Source organism: Notolepis coatsorum (assembly GCF_963971535.1).
Source record: "Notolepis coatsorum genome assembly, chromosome: 16".
Taxonomy (NCBI): Eukaryota; Metazoa; Chordata; class Actinopteri; order Aulopiformes; family Paralepididae; genus Notolepis; species Notolepis coatsorum.
In genome coordinates this window covers 66,436,525-66,460,848 of record NC_140180.1, presented here as the reverse complement: position 1 = coordinate 66,460,848, position 24,324 = coordinate 66,436,525, and the positions used below count along the sequence as shown (strand labels likewise).

Genomic DNA, 24,324 nt, shown 5'->3' with positions numbered 1-24,324 from the left:
ACAGTGACCAGCATCACCAACGTTTTCCTCGTATCAGCTAGAGTGCTTATCCAGGCTGGGCTGCTTTCATGGCGCTTTCACCCGAGGAGCCCTAGACGAGGACCGTGTGGACATGTACACTGGATTATCTACCCGACGACTGCATAGCCCTTTACGGCTGGATTATATTTGCTTTTGGTCCTGTGATTAATGGAGCGGAGAATCGCCGACGCCCACAAGTGTGTGGGATTTACCCTGTGAGGAGCCACGTCGAGTCTGCCCCTCAGAAGCCTGAGGCAGGCTAGCTTTCTTCCCTGTGGAGCTACAGGCTACGGAGAACAGCTGTATTCGTCTGTGGATCAAGATCTTATTGCACCGTCTCCCGTACTCGGAGTCTCCTTATCATCGTTGACCCAGACTCTATTACCGACAGATCCTCTACCCTTGCTGGCTTACAACCGGGGGGACCCTTCCAGTATCTCCCGCTATATTACTAGTGTACCATAGATGTAATTCCCTAAGATTCAGGTTGTATAATTACCTCCTGCGTAACCAGAGAATGGACATTCGTTATTGATTTGCCTACGCACATTCCTTTGCCTTATAAGCGCATTCAAAGTGAAATAGAGAAGTATATTATGTACCTTTTGCTGCAATAAATACTTAATTACAACTTTGTGTGGAACCGATTTCATTGTGGGAAGTGTTCATCATTATATATATCATGTACTGTATGGCCAGTAATTAAAGTGCATAAGACGGTAGTGGTTTAATGATACCATACTTATCAATACAGTCAGGGAATTGTACCCCTCAGTTACAACTATGCTTGAACCTCATGGTACCAAAGCACCTCAAAGGCCCTAAAAACAAGGCTACAAACATCACAAAACAAAACAAAGGCTACTGCTTGGCCTTACTCCTAGAACCCACCTCACCCCTGCCCATTTTGACAATCTAGGATGGCTTAGAGTAGACGACAGAGTACAGCAACTTGCAATGGGCCTGGTCTACAAGATACACTACACCACTAAGATACCCATGTACCTGTTGAAATACTTCCTAAAGGTCAGTGAAGTCCACGACCACAACACCAGAGGGAGTTCCACAAATCATGTTCAACACAGATTCGGCTCAAACAAGGGACTAAACACGTTTCGCAATTATTCGCGAAATCTTTTTTGGCCATTTTTTTATTGATGAAAACGCATAATATGGTTTTTACCTATACATTCGGATCAGCAGTTCAGCACCTGCACTGTTGGTGGGTGAGCCTAGTAAAGGATGTCGCATTGCGTTCATCTTCAATGAATGGACCAATGCAATAGTCTACCAAAGCCCCCCCTCTCTCTCTATATATCTCACACACACACACACACACACACACACACACACACACACACACACACACACACACACACACACACACACACACACACACACACACACACACACACACACACACACACACACACACACACACACACACACACACACACACACACACACACACACACACACACACACACACTTCAGAAACAAACATAGTATCAATGAGAGCATCAATAATACACCTGAGTGATGTCTAGAAAAAAAAATTATAAAATTTTGGGGCCCCCCCCCCCAGTGCTGGGCCCTTGGAATCATCCTAAGCTACCCCCCCCCACAGCTACGCCCCTGATTGTACCCATTATACCTCAATTTCTCCTCTCACCCGTTGTGGAGTCTGTGCTGCTCCCAGCAGTAGCCTCCGGTAGCTGAAGAGGAGGAGCATGCTGAGGAAGACAACGTTACTGGCCACGCCCACCAGCGCTGACGTCAGAGGGAAGTTGAACAGCAAGTATCTTATAAGGGGACAGAGGAAAAAGGAAGGTGTTAGGATGAACATCTGAATTTATTTAGAATGCACTCTAATTATACTATGCTTAAATGGGAGCCTCAAAGGATGAATCCAGTTATTTTCAACCTAAATCCAATTTTTTTTAATTATCCAACGTACTAATCTACAGAATCTTATCAATTGGACTACAAATGAGTGAGTTGCGTTTCCCGGGTAATGGGGTTCACTGCAGCTCTCCAACTGCAAAACAAAGATGAATATTACTAAAATAATAGTCTTGTATTGCCAAGGGGGGGGGGGGGGGGGGGGAGTGTCATCGTCAACGTTTTCCATCATGAGAGTGTACCTTGTTTGGGGTGAGAATTCGGACTAAAATTGTTAGCTAATGGGTGGCTTAAATCAACACCCTACGAGTCAGACGACCCAAATAAAAACATAGAACATGTAATTTTTTGAATAATTTAAAAGTAAAAAAAAAAAAAAAAAAAAGACATACATATAGTATATCTGGCTGCTTCTGAGGACCTTTTCTAACTGTTGCACGGTTGCCCTGTTGGATTGAAATACAGATGGGAGGTTCTCATTCATAGTCCAGCTGACAAGATTTCTTTCCAAATCGATCCGTATGATGATGACAGGAATTATCAGACTCACTTAATGCCAGTGAAGTGAGCGTGAACGTAGAGCTGAGCTGAGTAGATCTGCACCTTGTTAGACAGGATTTCAATGACGGCACCGACAGAGTGCACATTCTTGACACAGAGAGACATAGAGAGAGATGTTATGACACCCTCAACATACTGGACACAGAGAGAGAGAGCTGTTTAAGGCAACATCAACATACTGGACACACAGAGAGAGAGAGCTGTTTAAGGCAACATCAACATACTGGACACACAGAGAGAGAGAGCTGTTTAAGGCAACATCAACATACTGGACACAGAGAGAGAGAGCTGTTTAAGGCAACATCAACATACTGGACACAGAGAGAGAGAGCTGTTTAAGGCAACATCAACATACTGGACACAGAGAGAGAGAGCTGTTTAAGGCAACATCAACATACTGGACACAGAGAGAGAGAGCTGTTTAAGGCAACATCAACATACTGGACACAGAGAGAGAGAGAGCTGTTATGAACACAACACATCATTATACTGGACAGAGAAAGAGAGCGAGACAGAAAGAGACATAGAGAGAGCTGTTTTTTTTTTTAAACTTTGGTTCTTTTTAGCGTTTATCGCTTTTTTTTTTCTGGTCAAGCATGACCGACAGAAACAGGTTGAATGGGATATAGATCGGGGAAAGACACTCTGAGAAAATACGGCAAGTCCGGGAGTCGAACTCGTGTACCCCAGATCCGTGACGCGCACGGTTGTCCCCGACGCCGAAATAGCGCCGAGATATGCGGTGAGCTACTGGAGCTCCCCTAGAGAGAGCTGTTTAAGGCAACATCAACATACTGTACTGGATACAGAGAGAGAGACAGAGACAGAAAGAGAACTGTTATGAACACATCATTATACTGGACAGAGAAAGAGAGCGAGACAGAAAGAGACATAGAGAGAGCTGTTTAAGGCAATATCAACATACTGTACTGGATACCGAGAGAGAGACAGAGAGAGAGAAGTTATGAAAACATCAACATACTGGAGAGAGAGAGAGAGAGAGAGAGAGAGAGAGAGAGAGAGAGAGAGAGAGAGAGAGAGAGACAGAGAGAGACAGAGACAGAGACAGATACAGAGAGATGGAGACAGAGAGATAATTGTTATGAAGACATGAACAAAACACTCACACACATACACACACACAAATTCTGAACTTGACAAGGTGGTTGCAGGGCTGGGTCTCAGTTGTTGATTAATATAATTGTTTCTCAGCCCAATCCAAGCCTCTTGCTCATACTAGTTAGCCACAAACCAATGCCAAAGTAATTGGGTCAAGCTCCTGTCTGTACCACTCCAGCTCACTCAAGGTTTCAGTCAGCTGGTACAGCCAGGAGCTTAACCCTATTGACTTTGCACTAGTTTGTGGCTAACTAGTACGAGGACTCTACCAATCATCATTGGTAAGTAGTAAATAGGGTTCCAAAAAAACTGAACTATCCATTTAAAATGAGGTCAAAATATACTCATATTTTTGCAGATATTTCTATCATTGTGGGGCAAGGATAGGGGTACAAGAGCGCACGCACGCGCACGCACACACGCACGCACGCACACACGCACGCAGACGCACGCACGCACACACGCACGCACACACACGCACACAGAGCACCTCGCCACTCACAGTGTTGTCTGTGTAGTCAGAGAAGAGTTCCACCTCCACCAGCTGTTTCTGCTCCGAGACTCCGGTCAGGAAGGCCGGCAGGAACAGCAGCGTTCTCAGGGTCCTCAGCAAACCTGACCGATACCGGAGCATGGTCTGGCCACAACAAGCACAACATTCCAAGTGGATAACTCACGAGTTGTATTTGGAGTGTATTTCGTGACTGTTGGGAACTAGGCTACACTGGCACACCTACTTCCAGTGAATGACGCTAAGCTAGGCTAACAGTGCGGCTGTTCCCTAAGCCTAATGCATGCACACAGAAGAAATGGTATGTATCTGCTTGTATAACTCCAGGGTAGATGGCAAATAAGCAAATTTCCCAAAAAGTTGGCGGGTTCCTTTAATTTAATTAGTGATTCAAAAAGAGTGTATGTGCTTAATGTGTGTGTGTAGGTGTGTGTGTACTGCATGGTGTATGTGTGAATGCGTTTGTGTGCCTGTCTGTCTGTGAGAGAGAGAGAGAGAGCGAGAGAGAGAGAGAGAGAGAGAGAGAGAGAGAGAGAGAGAGAGAGAGAGAGAGAGAGAGAGAGAGAGAGAGAGAGAGAGAGAGAGAGCTTGTATATGGTCATGTTTACAGCTGGAAACACATGTAAATGTGCACATGAAGCCATTCTCAGAGCAACGCAGAAAAGACGATACTCAACTCACAGAGCGCGATGAGGAGACAGTGCCCAGCCCCTCCTTAGAGTAACAAGTCATCCTAACTATGAACATTCCCAGCTGCCGATTGGCTGGGGAGTCTGGCATCTCCAGTTGCAGGGAGATCCGATAGGGCTGGCCAAATGTCATCACCTGAAATGGGTGGTTCACAATATTGTTGAGGGTTATGTCCTGTTGTATTGCTAGTATACAGACAGACAGGCAGACAGACAGACAGACAGACAGACAGACAGACAGACAGACAGACAGACAGACAGACAGACAGACAGACAGACAGACAGACAGACAGACAGACAGACAGACAGACAGACAGACAGACAGACAGACAGACAGACAGACAGACAGACAGACAGACAGACAACACTGGTTCTTTCCATTCCTAAGCAGGGAGATGTTGGCCACAGGGAAGGAGCAGACACAGGAGGCTGCAGAGTCACAGTCTGCCCTACAGGGAAGAAAACATGTTTGTTTGTTTGTTTGTTTGTTTGTTTGTTTGTTTGTTTGTTTGTTTGTTTGTTTGTTTGTTTGTTTGTTTGTTTGTGAGAGAAAGAGGGAGAGAGATGGACAAACACAGACAGAGAGAAGACGACAGAGACCTGTAGTAGTTGTACACAGGGGTAGTGTACACAGCTCTTGGCATAAAGGAGTAGTAGAAGCTGCCATATAAGAACGCAGCCGTCCAGAGCAGCAGAGACACTGCACAAAACGCAACAGCCCCCTGAAACAACTTCTGACGGGCATGCAATATCGCCATGGCAACCGCATCCTGGAGCACCCGCAGCACCTGACCAATCAGCTCGTCCAATTCCGATGAAGTCTCTCCATGGCTCCCCATCTGATCTGTAGGTTTTAAGACAAGACAAGGTACAGCGGTGATATCTGCCATCTGATATACAGACGTACATGAGCTTATAGCTATATCTGGTGCAATATATGTATTGTGCATTGTCCGTGTCGAATAAACAAATTAAATCAAAATAATGTTTAGTTGCTGTAAAAGAATAAGGTAGAGAAGAGCTTAGAACAGAGGTAACCCAAGGCTTGTGTTGTGAACATAAGATACAAAGTTTCCATTCACATTGTGAACATATGAGACAGAGTTTCCATTCACATTGTGTTGTGAACATAAGAGACATAGTTTCCATTCACATTGTGTTGTGAACATAAGAGACAGAGTTTCCATTCACATTGTGTTGTGAACATCAGAGACAGAGTTTCATATACATGCATTTTAGGCATTTGGCAGATGGTCTTATACAGAGCTTACTGTACAACTGAGAATAAGCTCATACTATCACCAACAAGTACTGTAGATATGATGAGAAGTGCTGAGGGCAAATCACAGATCCTGGTCAATAGCCTGAGATAAAACTTTTTTTTTTAATAATACATCCACAGAGCTTTTAGAAAGGTGTGGAACAAAAGTATTGTATCTGGGTTCTGGCTATAGTACAAACCGTTACATCAATCTTCTTGTCTGATTCTGGAGAAGATGGTAAGCGCATTTCACATACTGTCCACCCCAAATAACTGAAGAAACACTGACATTTCATTTCATCAAGAAAGATGCATTTTATCCGGTTGAACTTCATCAGACAAAGACTCACTGAGAGCCACCTCAGATGTTAGTCTAAAACATATTATAATCCCTTCCCTCATAATGACTATTTTCACAGACTTCTTAAATGGTTTATTGGTATGTGTATTGTTTATCCATGCATTTATTAAATGTAATTCTCACTCTTTTCTTGTATTACATCTTTGAAAGAATTTAAATAGAATTATATTAATAAAATACGCTTCTTCAACCTGTTATGACGATGAGGACCAAGTGTTCTCAGAATTGGATCCATGGCTGCATCAAAGCGGACAGTGGTGGAGCACATAGGTAACCGTATTCATCTTTATTTGGTGAAATTATTACTAATGGCTCAACACCAGTGTCTCCTTCAGAATGCATCCACGACTGACCCCTAAATACATCCCCTTTAGGCCACTGACCCCTAGTTGATAAGATTTATTCCCATCTGAGAATAACTGTTTCAGCATTTATTTCAGGGCTTGTACAGACTGAAGAGTGGCCCCATCACTTTACATTGGTTTTGTGGCTAGCCAACGCTGCGGGTTTCCAGTATGATGCACACTATATGCATGGATTGCACTGAGAAAGGACTCTATCGATAAACAACAACTCTCAAAATGTAGTCACTCTGGTTCCAAGGCTCGTTAGAATATTATATATTGAAATACAATTTTGTTATCACATTTTTTCATTTCACAACAAAGCACAACACAATACAGTAACACAATAATACACAAGATACCACAGGGCCCCGTTCCTCGTATGTGGTTCAACTAAGCCGATCAAATGTCCTATTAGCCAGATTAAATTAACCCGATGATTGATTTCAGGCTATCTCGGTTTCTCGAAGCCTGATTCGGTCTCAAACAATCTCGTTAATTCGAACCAGACTTGAGTATTCAGGATAATTGCATGTGCCCGTCTTATCTGAAAAGGGGGAGGTCTCGATCCCCGAAAACCATGATAACGGGAAGATATCGCTGACAAGTTAAATTCATACTGTATGCATATCTATAGGCTAATTTTAAATCCCTCATTACCCCAATCAATTAGATTATATTTCTTTAAATGTGCCTGCTGGCAGTAGGCTTAATGGAATGAATGATCGAATGAGGCTAGCGAGTAAGTAGATAAAAACAAGCCCAGAGAGTATCAAATTGATACGAATTAATAGATACTTATGAGGATATATGTACTGTATGCGCGTCGGTATCATGTACTATATAATTACATGGTTCCCAAAGTTTTCAGGTTGCGACCCCCCGAAATAACGTGTCAGAGAGCCGCGACCCCCACTATTATGGAGGTGGTTGAAACATGCAAACGTTCACACGCACACATATGCATAGGAGGCCCACAATGCATTGTGCATGCATTGTGGACACCCACAATAACTACACAAAATAACACAATAATGAAACAACCATAAAATGAATACATATAGCGCGTTTCATTTAGAAGGCTAATGTTCAACTCACCTAATGAGATGGATGGGCACTGCCACTATGCTTGAAGCACAACAAGTCCAGTCTGGGTTTAATTTTGGCGACTCTGAGATCATCCTCCACATTGAGACGTGATCTGTACTTTTTTATATAAGAATGTTTTTTCGAATAGGTAGGTAGATCCAAATGGCGGATAGCTGTGCGTATTACCCCTCAATTGATATCCAGTCGGCATTGGAGGGGGGCAGCGAGCTGGGACGCATTCTCCATCAGAAACAAGCACGCCTCATCCCGCAGCTCAAACAGGTGTCGTGCAGTATGTAGGAAACCCATAGGCTGAATATGATTTATTATCAGCATTTTACGTCTATTATTTTACATTTCAAAAGCATTTCTTTTACCAGTTTAATGTATTTGAATTGTTTTTAATTATAGGCCTATTTCAGACATTCTATGAAATCAATACATTCTGGAAATCATCTTGCAAAAACATTATTCAGAATGGTATAATGGGATCAAAGAGCACCTACGGGAGGCTGCAATTCGAAACTGGCCCCCGTAAATGTCCAAACACCCCCTCCCAATGTACAGTTTCCTCCCCCTCGTATGTATATATTTTCTGTTAGGATCTCTGTTTAACAGTACTGTATATTTGCATATCTTGTATGTCACAAATGTAACAATACTGTATATCTGTATGTCATGTATGTCATGATATATATCTGTTTATACAATGGCATGCAAGTTTCTTGATTCTGATTGGCTGAAACAGTGAAGTTGCCGGTTGTTATTTAAGCATTACATCACGCGCAGGAGTGGTTTGTGAACAATAAACCACGCCTAGGGGTGGTCGTTAGACCCCCCTAGGCATGGTTTATTTTTCACAAATCACGACTGCAAGTAGTGTAATGCTTTTATACAACTGCCACATTCATCCAACCTTATTGCTATACAATAAACACACATTAATTGAAGATTTATTGAAAAAACCATCCGCCAGAAAAAGTAGTTCCCAAAAAAGAAAAAAAGAGAAGTTGCCTCCATGTGGAAGCAGCTCGGAAGTGCATTCAACTGTTCTCAGTAGGACATCCAACCAACTAACACATCCAACTGTCTTTCAACTAAGACATCCAACCAACTAACACATCCAACTGTCTTTCAACTAAGACATCCAACCAACTAACACATCCAACTGCCTTTCAACTAAGACATCCAACCAACTAACACATCCAACTTTTCTTTAGTTTTTAATTATGAAGTTAGTGGTTGTTATTGGAATGATTGATTGATTGATTGAAAATTGTATTACCAGATGCAGAATGGGTACAATACAGTACGGCTCAATACACACAATTGTTAAGGGGATGCAGACCTACTTTCTATATAACTTCATTCTTAGATGCTTCTATTGAAAGTAGGTAAAAAATAAATAAATAAATAGTTGCAATCAATCAATTCGCGCGATTTTTATTTTGTTCTACAATGACTCATGACCCATCAATTACATCATCCAACATTGTTTAAGCAACTAAGACATTGTGTGTGTGTGTGTGTGTGTGTGTGTGTGTGTGTGTGTGTGTGTGTGTGTGTGTGTGTGTGTGTGTGTGTGTGTGTGTGTGTGTGTGTGTGTGTGTGTGTGTGTGTGTGTGTATGTATGTGTGTGTGGGTGGGTGTGTATGCGACCGAGTGAGTGTGTCTAGAAGCCAGACAGTGTGAGAGAGAGCTCTGGCAAGGAAGGGGAAGAAAGAAAAAAAAATGCAAATTAATCAATCAATCAATCAATTCGCGCGATTTTTATTTTGTTCTACAATGACTCATGACCCATCAATTACATCATCCAACATTGTTTAAGCAACTAAGACATTGTGTGTGTGTGTGTGTTTGTGTGTGTGTGTGTGTGTGTGTGTGTGTGTGTGTGTGTGTGTGTGTGTGTGTGTGTGTGTGTGTGTGTGTGTGTGTGGGGGTGTGTATCCGACCGAGTGAGTGTGTCTGGAAGCCAGACAGTGTGAGAGAGAGCTCTGGCAAGGAAGGGGAAGAAGAAAAAATAATTGCAAATTAATCAATCAATCAATCAATTCGCGTGATTTTTATTTTGTACTACAATGACTCATGACCCATCAATTACATCATCCAACATTGTTTAAAGGACTAAGACATTCGCCGTGACAGAATTGCTTTATATTTAGTCATTATGACGCTATCAACATATCCATTTGTTAAAGATTATTGTCCGCCATCTTGTTTTTCCCGAAAAATCCACAGGGCGGAGTGATGTGATTCGGTTGTGGGCGGGTCCTGGGACCAGGAGCGTGGATTGTGACAGATACATACGTGTAAATGGACTGTTTCAGCCAATCAGAATCGAGAAATTTGCATGCCGTTGTATAATTAGTATAACACACTCCACGTGACCCCAGATCCCTCCCACAACCGAATTACTTTTTTTTCCCTGTCTGAATCAATAGATAGAAAAATGGAAGTATGAATAGCTTTTGAACGAATCCTCCAAAAAAGATACAGTCAACTGGAATATGTTATAGTTTGTACATACACATGGATTATGTAATTCATTTGTCATGACTCATTGTGAAACAAAAGAAAAATCGCGGAGATTAAAAAAAAAACATAATGGCCGACGTTTATTTAAAAAAAAAAGTTGTCAGATTTGATTGATTGATTGAGCGATTGAAAATTTTATTAACAGATTGCAGAATGGGTACAATACAGTACGGCTCAATACAGACAATTGTTAAGGGGATGCAGACCAGAGAAAGACTTTCGTCTTGTTTACATCAGGGTCCCCCATTTTCATTTTTTTATCTACTTTTTCTCCCCATTTTTTTTCTATTTTTCTCCCATCCCAATTTCGTATTGTCCAATTCTACCCTCCCTTGTCTCGAACGTTGTTAGACCATGCCTCCCACTGGTCGGCTGCAATGTGGACGAAGCCTTGCATCACGTGTCCCCTCCGGTACACAAGGAGGCAGCCGTCACATCTTTTCACCTGTACAGCGCGATCTCTCAGTGGCGAGGAGTAGCACGTGGGAGGCTCACGCTGATACGTCCTGATTCTGCTATACAGGCGCACCAACCGACCTGTAGGAGTCGCTGTCCACAACGTCCGATCCTCACCCACCGGCTTTCCCACCCCCTAATACTGCCAATTGTATTAGTATGAACGACCAGCCAAGCCGGAAGCAACGCCGAGAGCTGGGCTCGAACCCAGCATATCCTGCGTTAGTGGTGAGCGCCTTGCCCACTGCGCCAAATGGTCCCCCATTTTCAATGCATCATAACATATATGACATACATGACATACAGATAGACAGTACTGCTACATCTTGTTTAAGAAGCACAGTGAAGTTACCGGTTGTTATTTGATTGATTGATTGATTGATTGATTGATTGATTGATTGATTGATTGATTGATTGATTGATTGATTGAACATTTTATTAACAGATTGCAGAATGGGTACAATACAGTACAGCTCAATACACACAATTGTTAAGGGGATGCAGACCAGAGAAAGACTTTCGTCTTGTTTACATCAGGGTCCCCCATTTTCAATGCATCATAACATATATGACATACATGACATACAGATAGACAGTACTGCTACATCTTGTTTAAGAAGCACAGTGAACTTACCGGTTGTTATTTGATTGATTGATTGAAAATTGTATTAACAGATTGCAGAATGGGTACAATACAGTACAGCTCAATACACACAATTGTTAAGGGGATGCAGACCAGAGAAAGACTTTCGTCTTGTTTACATCAGGGTCCCCCATTTTCAATGCATCATAACATGACATACATGACATACAGATAGACAGTACTGCTACATCTTGTTTAAGAAGCACAGTGAAGTTACCGGTTGTTATTTGATTGATTGATTGATTGAAAATTGTATTAACAGATTGCAGAATGGGTACAATACAGTACAGCTCAATACACACAATTGTTAAGGGGATGCAGACCAGAGAAAGACTTTCGTCTTGTTTACATCAGGGTCCCCCATTTTCAATGCATCATAACATATTATGACATACATGATATACAGATAGACAGTACTGCTACATCTATGACATACCAGATTTACAAATACAGTACTGTTTGTGATACAAGAAGAGTTTAAAAAAGAGAGTATATACATTTGACGAACAAACTGTACATTGGAGGAGGTTAGTAGATAGGAGATTGGTAGGTGGGGTGGAGGGGGGGGGGGTATTTCGTATAACACACTCCATGTGACCCCAGAACCTCAATGTAAATAAACCATAATCACCCTACAAAAACAGTACTGTATTTGTAAATCTGGTATGTCATAAATGTATAGATGTAGCAGTACTGTCTATCTGGGTTTAACATGGTTTGTGGAGCTCCCTCTGGTGTCTACTAGTGGATCTACTATTGGATCTACTTTCTCTGTGGATGGTTTTGTGAATAAATCTCCATTATGCTTCAATTACTGTGTGTTTATTCTATAGCAATACGGTTGAGTGAATTCGGCCATTGTATAAAAGACATTACACCACTTGCTGCGCGGTGGGCCTAACAACCACCCCTAGGCATGATCTAATTCCTATAACACACTCCTGCGCGTGATGTAATGCTTAAATATCTGTATGTTGTGTATGTCATAAATGTTATTATGAATTGAAAATGGGGGACCCTGATGTAAACAAGACAAAAGTATTTCGCTAGGTCTGCATCCCCTTAACAATTCTATGTATTGAGCCGTACTGTATTGTACCCCATTCTGCAATCTGTTAATAAAGTTTTCAAGCAATCAATCAATCAATCAATCTCTGAGGAAGGGAGCTACCATTTTGTTCCGAAGGAGTGGCCAGCTTATCCAGCTAACTTAACTAAACCTGCGCTGGAGCAGGTTCAAATTTTTTGATCTGTTGCCATAGTGATTTAGCCAAACATGCTTTGTGGAACCGAAAAGCCTGACTTATGTCAAGTTATCCTGAAGATTATCCGGCTAACTCAGTTAGCCACGTACAGGGAATGGGGCCCAGGACAGTACTTCAACAATAATAACTACAATAACGACAAGACAATCAGAAATAATAAAGATAAAATCAGCAAGATAAAAATGGCATACGAGATAAATGGCAGGACAAATCAAGACACAGCTAACCAGAAACTCTGATCATCTAATGAACTAACTACCTAACCAACTGTTTCACCAACCAGACACTGTGGCAAGAGGATTCAGAATTTACATTTTTACAATTTATTTTTGAAATAGAAGGAACTGAACAGGGGTTGGCTACCATTCCAACCAAGTGTCTAGTACAAACAAAGAGACTTGTCACAGGCTCAGCCAGCGTTTGGTTGGTGTCCCTTACTATGATACTGGAGAATAAAAAGGCATAATGATAATCTGCCTAAAACTCACCTCTTATATGTTATGATCTTGGAGGAGCTGTGAGCAGATGGAATGTTGCAGTTCCCCTTTCCTCTCCTGTTACACAGCGTTCAAACCGTCTTGGATACAATTATTTAATAAATAAATAAAATTTAAAACAGCAACACCCCTTCAATAACTTTGTGAGCCGGCTCCCCAATTGGCTATACTTGGATCCTAAATTGTATTGGCCAGTGGACTCATCCTCCCACACGGAGAAAGCAGTGAACTGCAACACAGATATTTGTTGGAGAGAATGTGTGTGTGTGTGTGTGTGTGTGTGTGTGTGTGTGTGTGTGTGTGTGTGTGTGTGTGTGTGTGTGTGTGTGTGTGTGTGTGTGTGTGTGTGTGTGTGTGTGTGTGTGTGTGTGTGTGTGTGTGTGTGTGTGTGTGTGTGTGTGTGTGTGTGTGTGTGTGTATGTGTGTGTGTGTGTGTGTGTGTGTGTGTGTGTGTGTGTCACAGTGTGTGTGTGTGTGTGTGTGTGTGTGTGTGTGTGTGTGTGTGCGTGCGTGTTGGGGCTGAGGGTTAAGAGGTACAGTAATAATAACCCAGATTAAGTCTTCCTCTATGATTGATAGTTGGTAAATGAATGTCCTCAAAAGTATAGTCATACACACAAATTAGACATAGTTGGTGTTTCTCATCTCTGAATAGCATTATTTTCATAGTATATGGGAATTTTTCACCATGTGACCCGCTCAGAGTGTGTTGAGACATGGACACAGGAATCGGATGATGAAATCTTTAGAATTCTCCCACACAAAGTCTCAAGCTCTTACGAAAGTCATTTCTTAGGGGAACAGGGCAGAGCAAAGCCATGTTTTTCTTTCCATCTTCTCAAAACAAAATAGGTCTTGCTGATCTGCTATCAGCTATTAGTGAGCGAAATATGTTACTATACCATTGAATAATACAGGGCCCTTGGTTACTACAGCCTAGTATGCTGATTCAGGAATGCCCCCCCCCCCCCCCCCCCCCCCCCACACACACACACATCTTACTCCAGAGTCTAAACGTCATTGATTATACTCGTATCCACATTTTATCTACTGTCCACCTATATCTGACATACTGTATTCATATTGTAATAAACCTGTTGTAAGGTAAACACCTTGTATGAACCAATATGATCAGGTGTCAGAGGCTTTGGACCAGGGGGGTCAAACTCAATTACCAAGGGGGCCAAAATTGTCATGATCCTAGGCCCGGTCCTGGCTGGACTGGGCAGGATGGTAACATTGGGCAGTACCCTCCACCTAACTTTGGGCAATGCCCTCCATCTGACATTGGCCCTCGGCCTGACATTGGCGCCCTACCACCCTCTAGTGGTTACAAACAATTGGTGCACCTCGCACTGGAACAGCTTCCCTGGGGCCTCCCCTCCTCGCACTGGAACAGCTTCCCTGGGGCCTCCCCTCCTCGCACTGGAACAGCTTCCCTGGGGCCTCCCCTCCTCGCACTGGAACAGCTTCCCTGGGGCCTCCCCTCCCTGCACTGGAACAGCTTCCCTGGGGCCTCCCCTCCTCGCACTGGAACAGCTTCCCTGGGGCCTCCCCTCCTCGCACTGGAACAGCTTCCCTGGGGCCTCCCCACCCTGCACTAGAACAGCTTCCCTGGGGCCTCCCCTCCTCGCACTGGAACAGCTTCCCTGGGGCCTCCCCTCTTCGCACTGGAACAGCTTCCCTGGGGCCTCCCCTACCTGCACTGGAACAGCTTCCCTGGGGCCTCCCCTCCCTGCACTGGAACAGCTTCCCTGGGGCCTCCCCTCCTCGCACTGGAACAGCTTCCCTGGGACCTCCCCTCCTCGCACTGGTACAGCTTCCCTGTCTTCACGGTCAGCCACACTAAAAGCTGCGAACTGTACCCTCCCCCCAACGGAGTGTATGGGCACACATAAGACATGGCTCCCCACACAAAACACTACTTCTGACTCTGCTTTTTAACCCCAATGTCTCATTCACAAATCTACAACCACACAGCTGTACCCAATTTATTCATAATTTTGCCATCACACTGGCGCTTCCATTTCAGCCTCTCATAGATGTGGCCACCACATTGACTGTTGTCCATTCACACTATGATATCTACTTCCATTGTTGTACTACCCATATCCAACCTATAGTTCATTCATAGTTAGTGTTATCCACGTATTATATTTATAATACTGTCAACACTGATATCTTCTATAATGTATTCAGATGTATTAGCACTGTCTATAGTATTTTGTGTTTATACTCACAAAAAACGGGAGAGCTCAGCTGCTCTCTGCTGAGCTGCCTCGTCGCTGCCATCTGCTGGTCAAAACCTGTATGTACCCAAGGACTGGGTGAACTACTAATTGCTACATTAAATTAATCAGATACCTGGTTGAAAGTGAAATGCTGTGTACATCCCTGCATTAAATTAATGGAAGTGTCAGTGTTTCTGTAGAGGAGATGGAACGCCTGCTCTTGTCGGCACTGCGCAGCCTGGAATCGCAAGGCCATAGATTTAGAATAGATAGAAAGGGCACATTGTGGTGTATCATAATTAATTTGTTGAATACAATAGGATTTTTATAATGTTGACACAAATTAAGGAATATTTATACTAAGTTCTCTTTTACCTCTTATTTAATTCATTCATTAATTTAATTGTAGGTACTGTTTATATTGTACATAGTCCTGTGTGTTGTATATTGTGTCCTATGTTACTTTTGTGTTTATTGTCTCTTTCTATATACACCGTGAGAAGGGGGGCACGTAATTGAATTTTTCTGTATGTCTTGCACAAATTGGAAAATGACAAAGTTGACTTTGACTTTTAACATGTGTCTATAGTGTCAGACACTAATTGTAATGTTAAAAACGGATATACTGCTGTAATATAAAGTGAAATTCTACCATGCCTCAATGTATCAACTTTAAACATACACTAAATGTTAATGTTAGAAATGTTCATTTCCATTATTTCCACCATGTGCAACATTTCCTAAGAACAGCAATGTCCATTCTATCAACTCCAAATCTGTGCTATGAGCTCAATTCTCCCGGTGCATACAGAAGTAGAATTGCTGTCTTGTTTTGGATGAATGAGTAGAAATGAAAAACGGAAATCTTGTTTTATTAAAGTAGTTTTGACATGTGATATAGATAAAGATATTGTTTCATTGTGTATTGATTAACTTTACATTTGCTCTTCATTACTTTACAAAAGTTATACTGGCACATGGGTCTAATACCGCAAAGGATTATGGGTAAATGCAACGTTAAAGCAGTGCCAATGTAAGACTGACTTTACATTAAACGAATGACAATAATATAGTATAAAGTAGGGTATTATTTGGACTAAAGAATGGTGTTGTCTCACCCTACTCGCATGTTGAGGGAGAGCACCACTGCCGAGAGTGAGCTCTCCGGGAATAACCCCACTTTGCCCGACAGTTTGTCAGCAACCGTCTTCCAGTCTCACTTCCTGTGCTAATGGTCTAATCTACACTGCTGCCACCTGTCGTCACAGAGCGCAATTGCAGCCATTTTGTATAAAAAAAAAATGGAAAAATACGGGAACATATTTTAACAGGAGGACGACGGGAGAGAAGGTTGAAATACGGGAGAATCCTGGGGAAAACGGGAGGGTTGACAGGTATGCTGTTCATACTGTACAGTATTACCCTAGCTTTTCTTATCTTCCAGAGTCTAAATGTTCATTTATTAATTAATTGAATCTTCATTTCAACTATGAGATTCATTGAGGGCAAGCCGTCATTTTCTTTTCTTTTTAAAGATATTTTTTATGGCATTTTGTGTTTTATTGTGGATAGGACAGTCAGAGAGAGAAATTGGGTGAAGAGATGGCGAGGACATGCAACACATACGCGTCCGATTAGAACCCAGGATGCTGCGATTACGCAGCATGCATCTTATTGTATTGTGTGCCACCGGAGCGCCCCGCAAGCCCTCATTTTTAACGACAGAGCACATAATAAATGCATGATAAATACAAAAAAATGCAAACATAATAGAGTTTGTACAATCAGTTAAAAAAAACTGCAAATTATGGTGGAATGGTTGGTGATTAAGGATTTAAACTGACCAAAGCATACCAACATGTGTTGTATTGTAATATATGATGTTCCACATGTCAGGAGCACATAAGCTAAAAGCAGATTTCTGAAGTGCAGTACAAACTAGGTTCTATAGTATAGATAACATCCAGCCAATATACTGTATGTAATTAACCAATCGGGTGCATTCCACGTGGGAAATGGGAAGTATAGGGAGGGGATACATGAACACAACATGTAGACAATACCATTAATTTTGGACCCGCAAAAGAAAATTAAATGATACATTAAATGATACATTACCCCGCTGTTGATTGTACTGTAGCACTATTTTACTCTGGCCATTCTATTGCATAATTTTACTATCTATTCTACTATTCTATTATTGCACTGTATTATTGGGGTGCAAACCAGTCAACTTACAAAAAAGAGCCTGTTGGAGGATTTCAACAAGATAAATGCAGTGCAAAATATTTCACTATAATCTTTCAAATCGAAGTAAAAAATATTATAATAATAATTTGATCATGTTAAAAAAGGGAAAATAAAAAACATTTGTTAATTTTTATTTTATTTTTTATCAGTGGGGCACAGATGATCATCAGTAGGGCACGTGCCCTACTGATAGTGGTCTAAATACGCCGATGGTCCTTGCTCGGAACAGGGTAAATCTGCATTGACAATACAGTTTGCAACTTAATGTTAACTGTGTGGCTCTTGAACACACCCCGCCCATAATAGCCACCCACTCTATCTCCTCCCACTTTATCCCAGTGTTGTTGTTTTGGCAACATAATCATTATAACGCCATTCTGTAACCTGTCCGGTTGTTTGATATACTTTCGTCACCTGGGGAAAATAAACAACCCAGTTTATAACTGACATCGGTCATTTTCTGCGCAAACACTGACAGACAGGGTAGAGTCAACATGGACGTCGGATTCCGCCGTTGCCCTTCAATTCTCTGCCTGGCCCTGGCCGCCTTCGTGGTCTCGGTGCGGTGCCTGGGTGAAGACCTGGACCGGCCTCTCATCGGGCCACCCGGCTCCCCCATCCGGCTGACGGAGTCGGACCCGGGACTGAAGAAGGCTATCAAATTCGCCGAGGAGCGCTACAACATGGGCTCCAATGCCATGCACGTCCGCCGAGTCAGCAAGATGATTTCTGCCAGCAAACAGGTAAAATAGACGTGCACTATTCTACTTAGGCATAAATAATAACACCACCAATGCTAAATTTTCGCAGAGTTGGTTTATTAACACATAACACGGAATAACACACCATGTCCATCAGGAATCTAATCTAATCTAATCCAATCCAATCAAACCAGTGTCTGGCTATAGATTCCTGTGTGCGTGCGTGTTTTGTAAAGAACCACAGTGCGGCTCTAGTTTATTTGGATTCCCTGCGTCAGCACAGCAGTGAACTGCGAGTGACAGTGACACAGACACCCGACCCGTGCGTCCATCTGTTTGTGCATAATAGACTGTCACTGCGACAAAAGTAAGCGTTCGGACCAGCAGACCGAACACAGGTCCATCCTTATAGGCTGTTGCAGAACTACAGTCATGAGTGCGTGGTTTTACTCGCCTAGTCGCCTGTAACCTCGTTCCCAGCTTTACCCGTGCCGAGGGTGTTTTATAGCCACAATTTGAATGGGTCCGAACAGAGAAAAGTGGAGTCTCTGACCCTCCGAACAAGTGCTTGAAAATCCTACATTGAACATTCCGGTGTGAGTCTCTTTCTCAAGTGCTGTAAAGGCAGCAATGGGAATATTTTGTTTGATAAAACAATTGTCATCATCACCTCCGTGTGTGTCTGTGTTTGTTTGTTTTCCCCCATTCCCTTTTGCATAGCAGCAGCTATTCTTCCTGGGGTCCAATATTTTTCATGGTGATGCACCAAAATATCCATTCATACTCATCACAATATATTGACAATGTGTGTGTGTTGTGTGTGTGTGTGTTGCAGCTTGTGAAAGGAATCCGATACATCATCACAGTGGAGCTAAGCAACACTCAGTGTAAGAAGTCTGCGTTCTTGAGTACCTGTGACTTCTACCCCGAGCTCCACAAACTGAAGGTATGGTGGTGTGTGTGTGTGGTGGGCGGTGAGTCGAGGCAAGTGTCAAGTGTTCCTTGGAGAAGTTCAGGTGTCATAGTAGCATATGGGGAGGGGAGAGGGGAGGTACAGGCAGAAGAGGTAATAATAGTAATAGTAATGAACATAGACATAGTAATAGCACATAGTAATGATCAGAGGTGCGTTGCTCATGGGACGGGGTCGTGCAACCGGCTCTGTGAGCAAAAGCACGCGCCCGCACAACCAGCTTTGATAGCAATGCAACACTGGTAATTATGATAATAGTAGTGGAATGGCAGGATTCAATCGGTCAATAATAATAGTGATGATAGTAGCCTACATGGTCCATAACATAGCAGCACACTGCACCAGAGTCCGTGCAGTGTTTAGTAAGAGTCAGACAGTCCTAACAGGCCAAGAGAGAGAGAGTTCAGTATTTTGTGATAAAAGCTAACCATTTCACAACAGAAAGTTAACAAACTGGCTAGTGTGTGTGTGTCAATCTAAGTTAAGCATGCATTTGTTCAGCTTTAGTCTTGGCAATATAATGTGACCTTGATCTTGTGACGAAGGCCTTCTCATGACTTGGATTGCCACACACACACACACACACACACACACACACACACACACACACACACACACACACACACACACACACACACACACACACACATTTCTCTTTTTACTCCCATGTTCTCATGATATTAAGGGAACTTGCCCCCTCCAAAACATGCCCCTGAGGTCTAAACTGGTGAACATTGTGTTAGTCTGGAGCTGATGTCAGCAGACTGGACAAGGAAGAAGAAGAGTTTCAGTCTAAATTGAGATATGATGCTGCATTCGTTCATGGTTCATAGGTGGGAAGTTGGAAGTCGGTAACATGCCATCTCCGACCTACGTCTACAAAGTCTGAAAAACATGGGTGTTCACGCTAAGCGCTTTATTGAAATGAACTACAACTCACAAACGTTTGTACGATGTGAGTGGCCATGTTGACATGATGTCAAATGATGCTGAGGCTTGAACTTTGGGTTAGGAACTCCAAGTTGACATTTATTTAATAATTGACAATTATTCTGTATTTTTTCGGACTTTTCTTCAACAGTTTGTATTTATTAGGTATCATAAGGCATAGGGTTTAAGGCCATTGTTTGGATTTAATACATTCTACTCAGGTAATTTGTAATTGTGAAATATATATATATATTTTTTAATTTTATTATTATTATTATTATTATTATTATTATTATTATTATTATTATTATTATTATTATTATTATTATTATTATTATTATTATTATTATTATTATTATTATTATTATTATTATTATTATTATTTTTTATTATTATTATTATTATTATTATTATTATTATTATTATTATTATTATTATTATTATTATTATTATTATTATTATTATTATTTTCTTTTACCTTTATTTAACCAGGCAGGTCAATTAAGAACAAATTCTTATTTACAATGATGGCCTGGCGAGAGGACACAGGGATCTCTCGAAGAAGGGTATACAGACCAAAAGCAAAAACGAAATACTGTAGACCAAAAAAACAAAAAGAACAATCCAGATAAGACTATTGGACAAAAACGATACATACATTGCAGACTAGAGGTAAGGGAAATAATTAAAACACCAAACAAACAACCAAATAACAAGTTCAAGTTTCTTTATTAGTTGTCATACAAGAATACAGAATACTTTTATATGAAATGCTTTTTTCTGTTTTGCAAGGTATGTAAGACATGAAGCAGAACAGACTATTTACATAGTCAGATAAAAGGCTGGGTGACAATTGCAGGTGTGTGTACAACTCTGTGATAGAGTCCTAGTCCTTAAAAGTAGTGAGGGGGGGTCAAGTTTATTTTTATTTATTTTCAGCAACGTGTATGTTTTTATGGTTCAGCAAAGCCTATTAAGTTTGAGGGTCTGAAAAAGCCAAATCAAATTACAATTGAAAGTGGAGTTTTCAAGCTCTTGATCAGTTAAGATAATACCTTTATTGTCTCAGGGGAGAAATTGTCTTCTTGTGGACGGCACCACAGGGCAATGAATAAATAATAATAAAAATAAGCAATAAGATAAATTACACATCCCTACTCCATTTCTGACAAAGTGATGGCAAAGTGATGGCAACTCATGATGGAATATTACTGACCATATTAGCCTGATAAAGACATTTAGGAAATCACTGTCGTTTTTTGAAAAAGCAATAAACAGGATCAGGTAAAGTCATTACAGCAATTAAAAGGATTGTGATCACTATCAGGATAGTAATTTGGAGTGACTCATTACTTTTGGCTGCAGATCCAGGATGATGATGTTTGATATTCGTTTTATAGACACGTTATCCTGTGTGTTATTATCTTCACAATGTTTCCAACATTCTTATGGACACCTATATAATAGTAATAAATAACATTAATAATAACATAACATGGTGATGTGTGTGTGCGTGTTTGTGTGTCTGTGTACCAGACAGAGGTTTGTGTGTTCGAGGTCTGGGATATTCCATGGCAGGGGACCTCTACTCTGCTGAAACAGAAATGCCAGCCAGCAGGTCAGTCAGTGGGCGGTTTGGTGTGGTATAGTGCCGTGTGGTGCGGTCTGGTGGTGGTATGGTGCTGTGTGGCGTGGTTATGACTCATCACATAAACACTAAGACCCCCAACAAGGAAGGGTTTTAGTGGGTTTGTACTGCTGTGTTTAGTCTTGCCACAACGATACAGTATGTAACGAGTTGGTTAACCTATGTTTACATTTGTCAGTTCAATCATGTCTGACAGGGTTAGGCAAATTCTAAAATACCTGCTACATTAGTATTGTTTATTTGCTCTGACACTCATGATGAATTCAGATCTGTACAGTAGCTGTTATGTTAATTCGCAGTTACTTTGTCTTTTTCATTGCTTCTATTATCAGTTGAGCCTCAGTCCAAAGAGACCAACAGTGTCGGTGACCTGCCTCGCTCCACCAGCCAACCACAGGAGGTAATACTGAGATTAATTAATTTGTTCATTCATTCAATCTTTATTTTGAATGTACACTGAGGGGCAACCTTCATTTACATGTTACATAGTCATCATAAATGTCATCAACAATCATCAATTAATATGCAAAGTACAAGAAAGAGAGATAGATTATTTGTATAGATTAATTCAAAACATTACACACTCTAACACAATTGAAAAACAATTACAGATTGTGGTGACCTGCTTGGTCACCACCAGTGCTCTAAATCGACCCATGGACACTAGTGCACCTCATTTCAATGTTCCCTGCAGGGAATTCCATGATTCAGGAGCAGAGAAGCTAAAGGCAGATCTACCAAGTTCAGTACAAACTATGAATATATTTATCATATTAGTTTGACAGCAACACTGCTAATAAACTACACTGTTATGTTGTTTTATTTCCATTGTATCTGACAATCGAAGATGAAGTATGACTGATATATATTATATTTGCACTGAAAAAAAAACAGATTTGGATGTACTTGATGAAAAAGACTGCACATCAGTTCAACAGTGCAACAATATTCAAATGTTTTATCAAAACAAATGATCTTTAATAATTTGTGCTGATAAAAACACATTCTAATGCACGCAATTATCTTAGGTAAATTCAGAGGTTTTTTTCTCAGCATAATAACAGTATAGTAACATGACCACTGGCGGACACAGTGAAGTCACATATTTTACTTCCTTTTTGTGTTCTTTTATTTACGTGCATTGTAAAGCTTTTTTTTCTTTTTGTTGCTGTGTAAAAGCTGCCGTAATAATAAACTCCCAACATGAACTTGATAAGATTTGTGTTTTTGATGGTGAGTCTGTGTGATGTGATCTGCAGGAGTCTGTGGTGCTGCTGGGCCAGTTCAAAGAGTTCATGGTGAAATACAACAAGCTCTACAGCAGTCAGGAGGGTGAGTTATTGAGACATACGATATCATATTTATCAAGGTTGGGATCTACTTACTTTCAACGGAGACCTTTAACAGAACGGAGACCTTTAACAGAACGTTTAGAACATCCATTCGTCCTTCATGTAGGAAGAAACAATGGTTGCTATGTGCAAAGCAACAGTTGCTATGTGTTGATATGAGAAATGTATCAACAAAAACGTTATAATTTGTTCACGTATTTTGATTATGAAATTATGAAAATAAAACTCACAGTGGAACAGTATTATCATCTGTGTTTTACCTATTCTACCACTGCACAGAAATGAGACATTTTCTTTTGAAAGTGGCAGCCATGTTGGAAGGTTATATGTTGTGGTTATACTGGGCAGCTCCCTGGTGTGAATATATGTAAATGTTTGAATGTTAACCAGGGTGTTGCTGAAAAAGAGCATCTGTGCTCAGCGAATCTATACTGGGTAAATAAAGGCAAATAACATGTCCTATGAATGCTAAATTCAAAGGACAAATCCACCATTGCATTTTTTTTTACTTTCAGTACAAGAGCTGATATGTAACAGTTATACACACGTTATTAATGTATTGTATGCTGTTAAATGTTACTTAAATTACCTTAGTAAAACATAGCTAATCAAGAGACAAACGAACAGGCACAGAAAGAAGGATTCATTTGTTAGTAAATGGCAGATAAGACATAACCAATAAGTCAGTATGAGATAAGGATAAGAAGGATGTCTAGCTGAGAAAATGGATAGGAGGTTGGATTAGTTCTCCAGTTGGAATGAAACCCCTAACCCTTGCAGTGTTGGTACCATGTTCTCCCTTTAAACCTGGCAGTGTTAGTACCATGTTCTACCTTTAACCCTGGCAGTGTTCATGATTAACAACAACTGATGTGATCCAGGCAACGTGAAGGAGCTTTCGAACCACTGCTCCCCAAACCTGGAGTACATAGCCATAAAGTGCAGACCATTCTTTCTCCCGAGAGAATTAACGTGGCCATTTTGA

General features: G+C 41.2%; 2 protein-coding genes across 2 annotated transcripts in view; one reads left to right on the top strand and one right to left on the bottom strand.

Annotated features, from left to right (window-relative positions):
- Positions 1 to 5,507, bottom strand: part of LOC311242997 (seipin-like) — a gene marked incomplete at both ends in the record, with an annotated part of 33,878 nt that extends 28,371 nt beyond the window's left edge. Inside the window, 6 exons of the mRNA XM_084332059.1 lie at positions 1,694 to 1,823; positions 2,474 to 2,571; positions 4,106 to 4,240; positions 4,796 to 4,939; positions 5,171 to 5,252; positions 5,404 to 5,507. Of these exons, the coding sequence (XP_084188185.1) occupies positions 1,694 to 1,823; positions 2,474 to 2,571; positions 4,106 to 4,240; positions 4,796 to 4,939; positions 5,171 to 5,252; positions 5,404 to 5,507 (693 nt within the window). The remainder of the gene's footprint in view (positions 1 to 1,693; positions 1,824 to 2,473; positions 2,572 to 4,105; positions 4,241 to 4,795; positions 4,940 to 5,170; positions 5,253 to 5,403) is intronic.
- A 12,570-nt stretch (positions 5,508 to 18,077) lies between these two features.
- Positions 18,078 to 24,324, top strand: part of LOC311243125 (cathepsin L-like) — a 35,757-nt gene continuing 29,510 nt past the window's right edge. Inside the window, exons 1-5 of the mRNA XM_084332231.1 lie at positions 18,078 to 18,478; positions 19,272 to 19,382; positions 21,876 to 21,957; positions 22,320 to 22,387; positions 23,247 to 23,319. Of these exons, the coding sequence (XP_084188357.1) occupies positions 18,230 to 18,478; positions 19,272 to 19,382; positions 21,876 to 21,957; positions 22,320 to 22,387; positions 23,247 to 23,319 (583 nt within the window). The 5' untranslated portion in view covers positions 18,078 to 18,229. The remainder of the gene's footprint in view (positions 18,479 to 19,271; positions 19,383 to 21,875; positions 21,958 to 22,319; positions 22,388 to 23,246; positions 23,320 to 24,324) is intronic.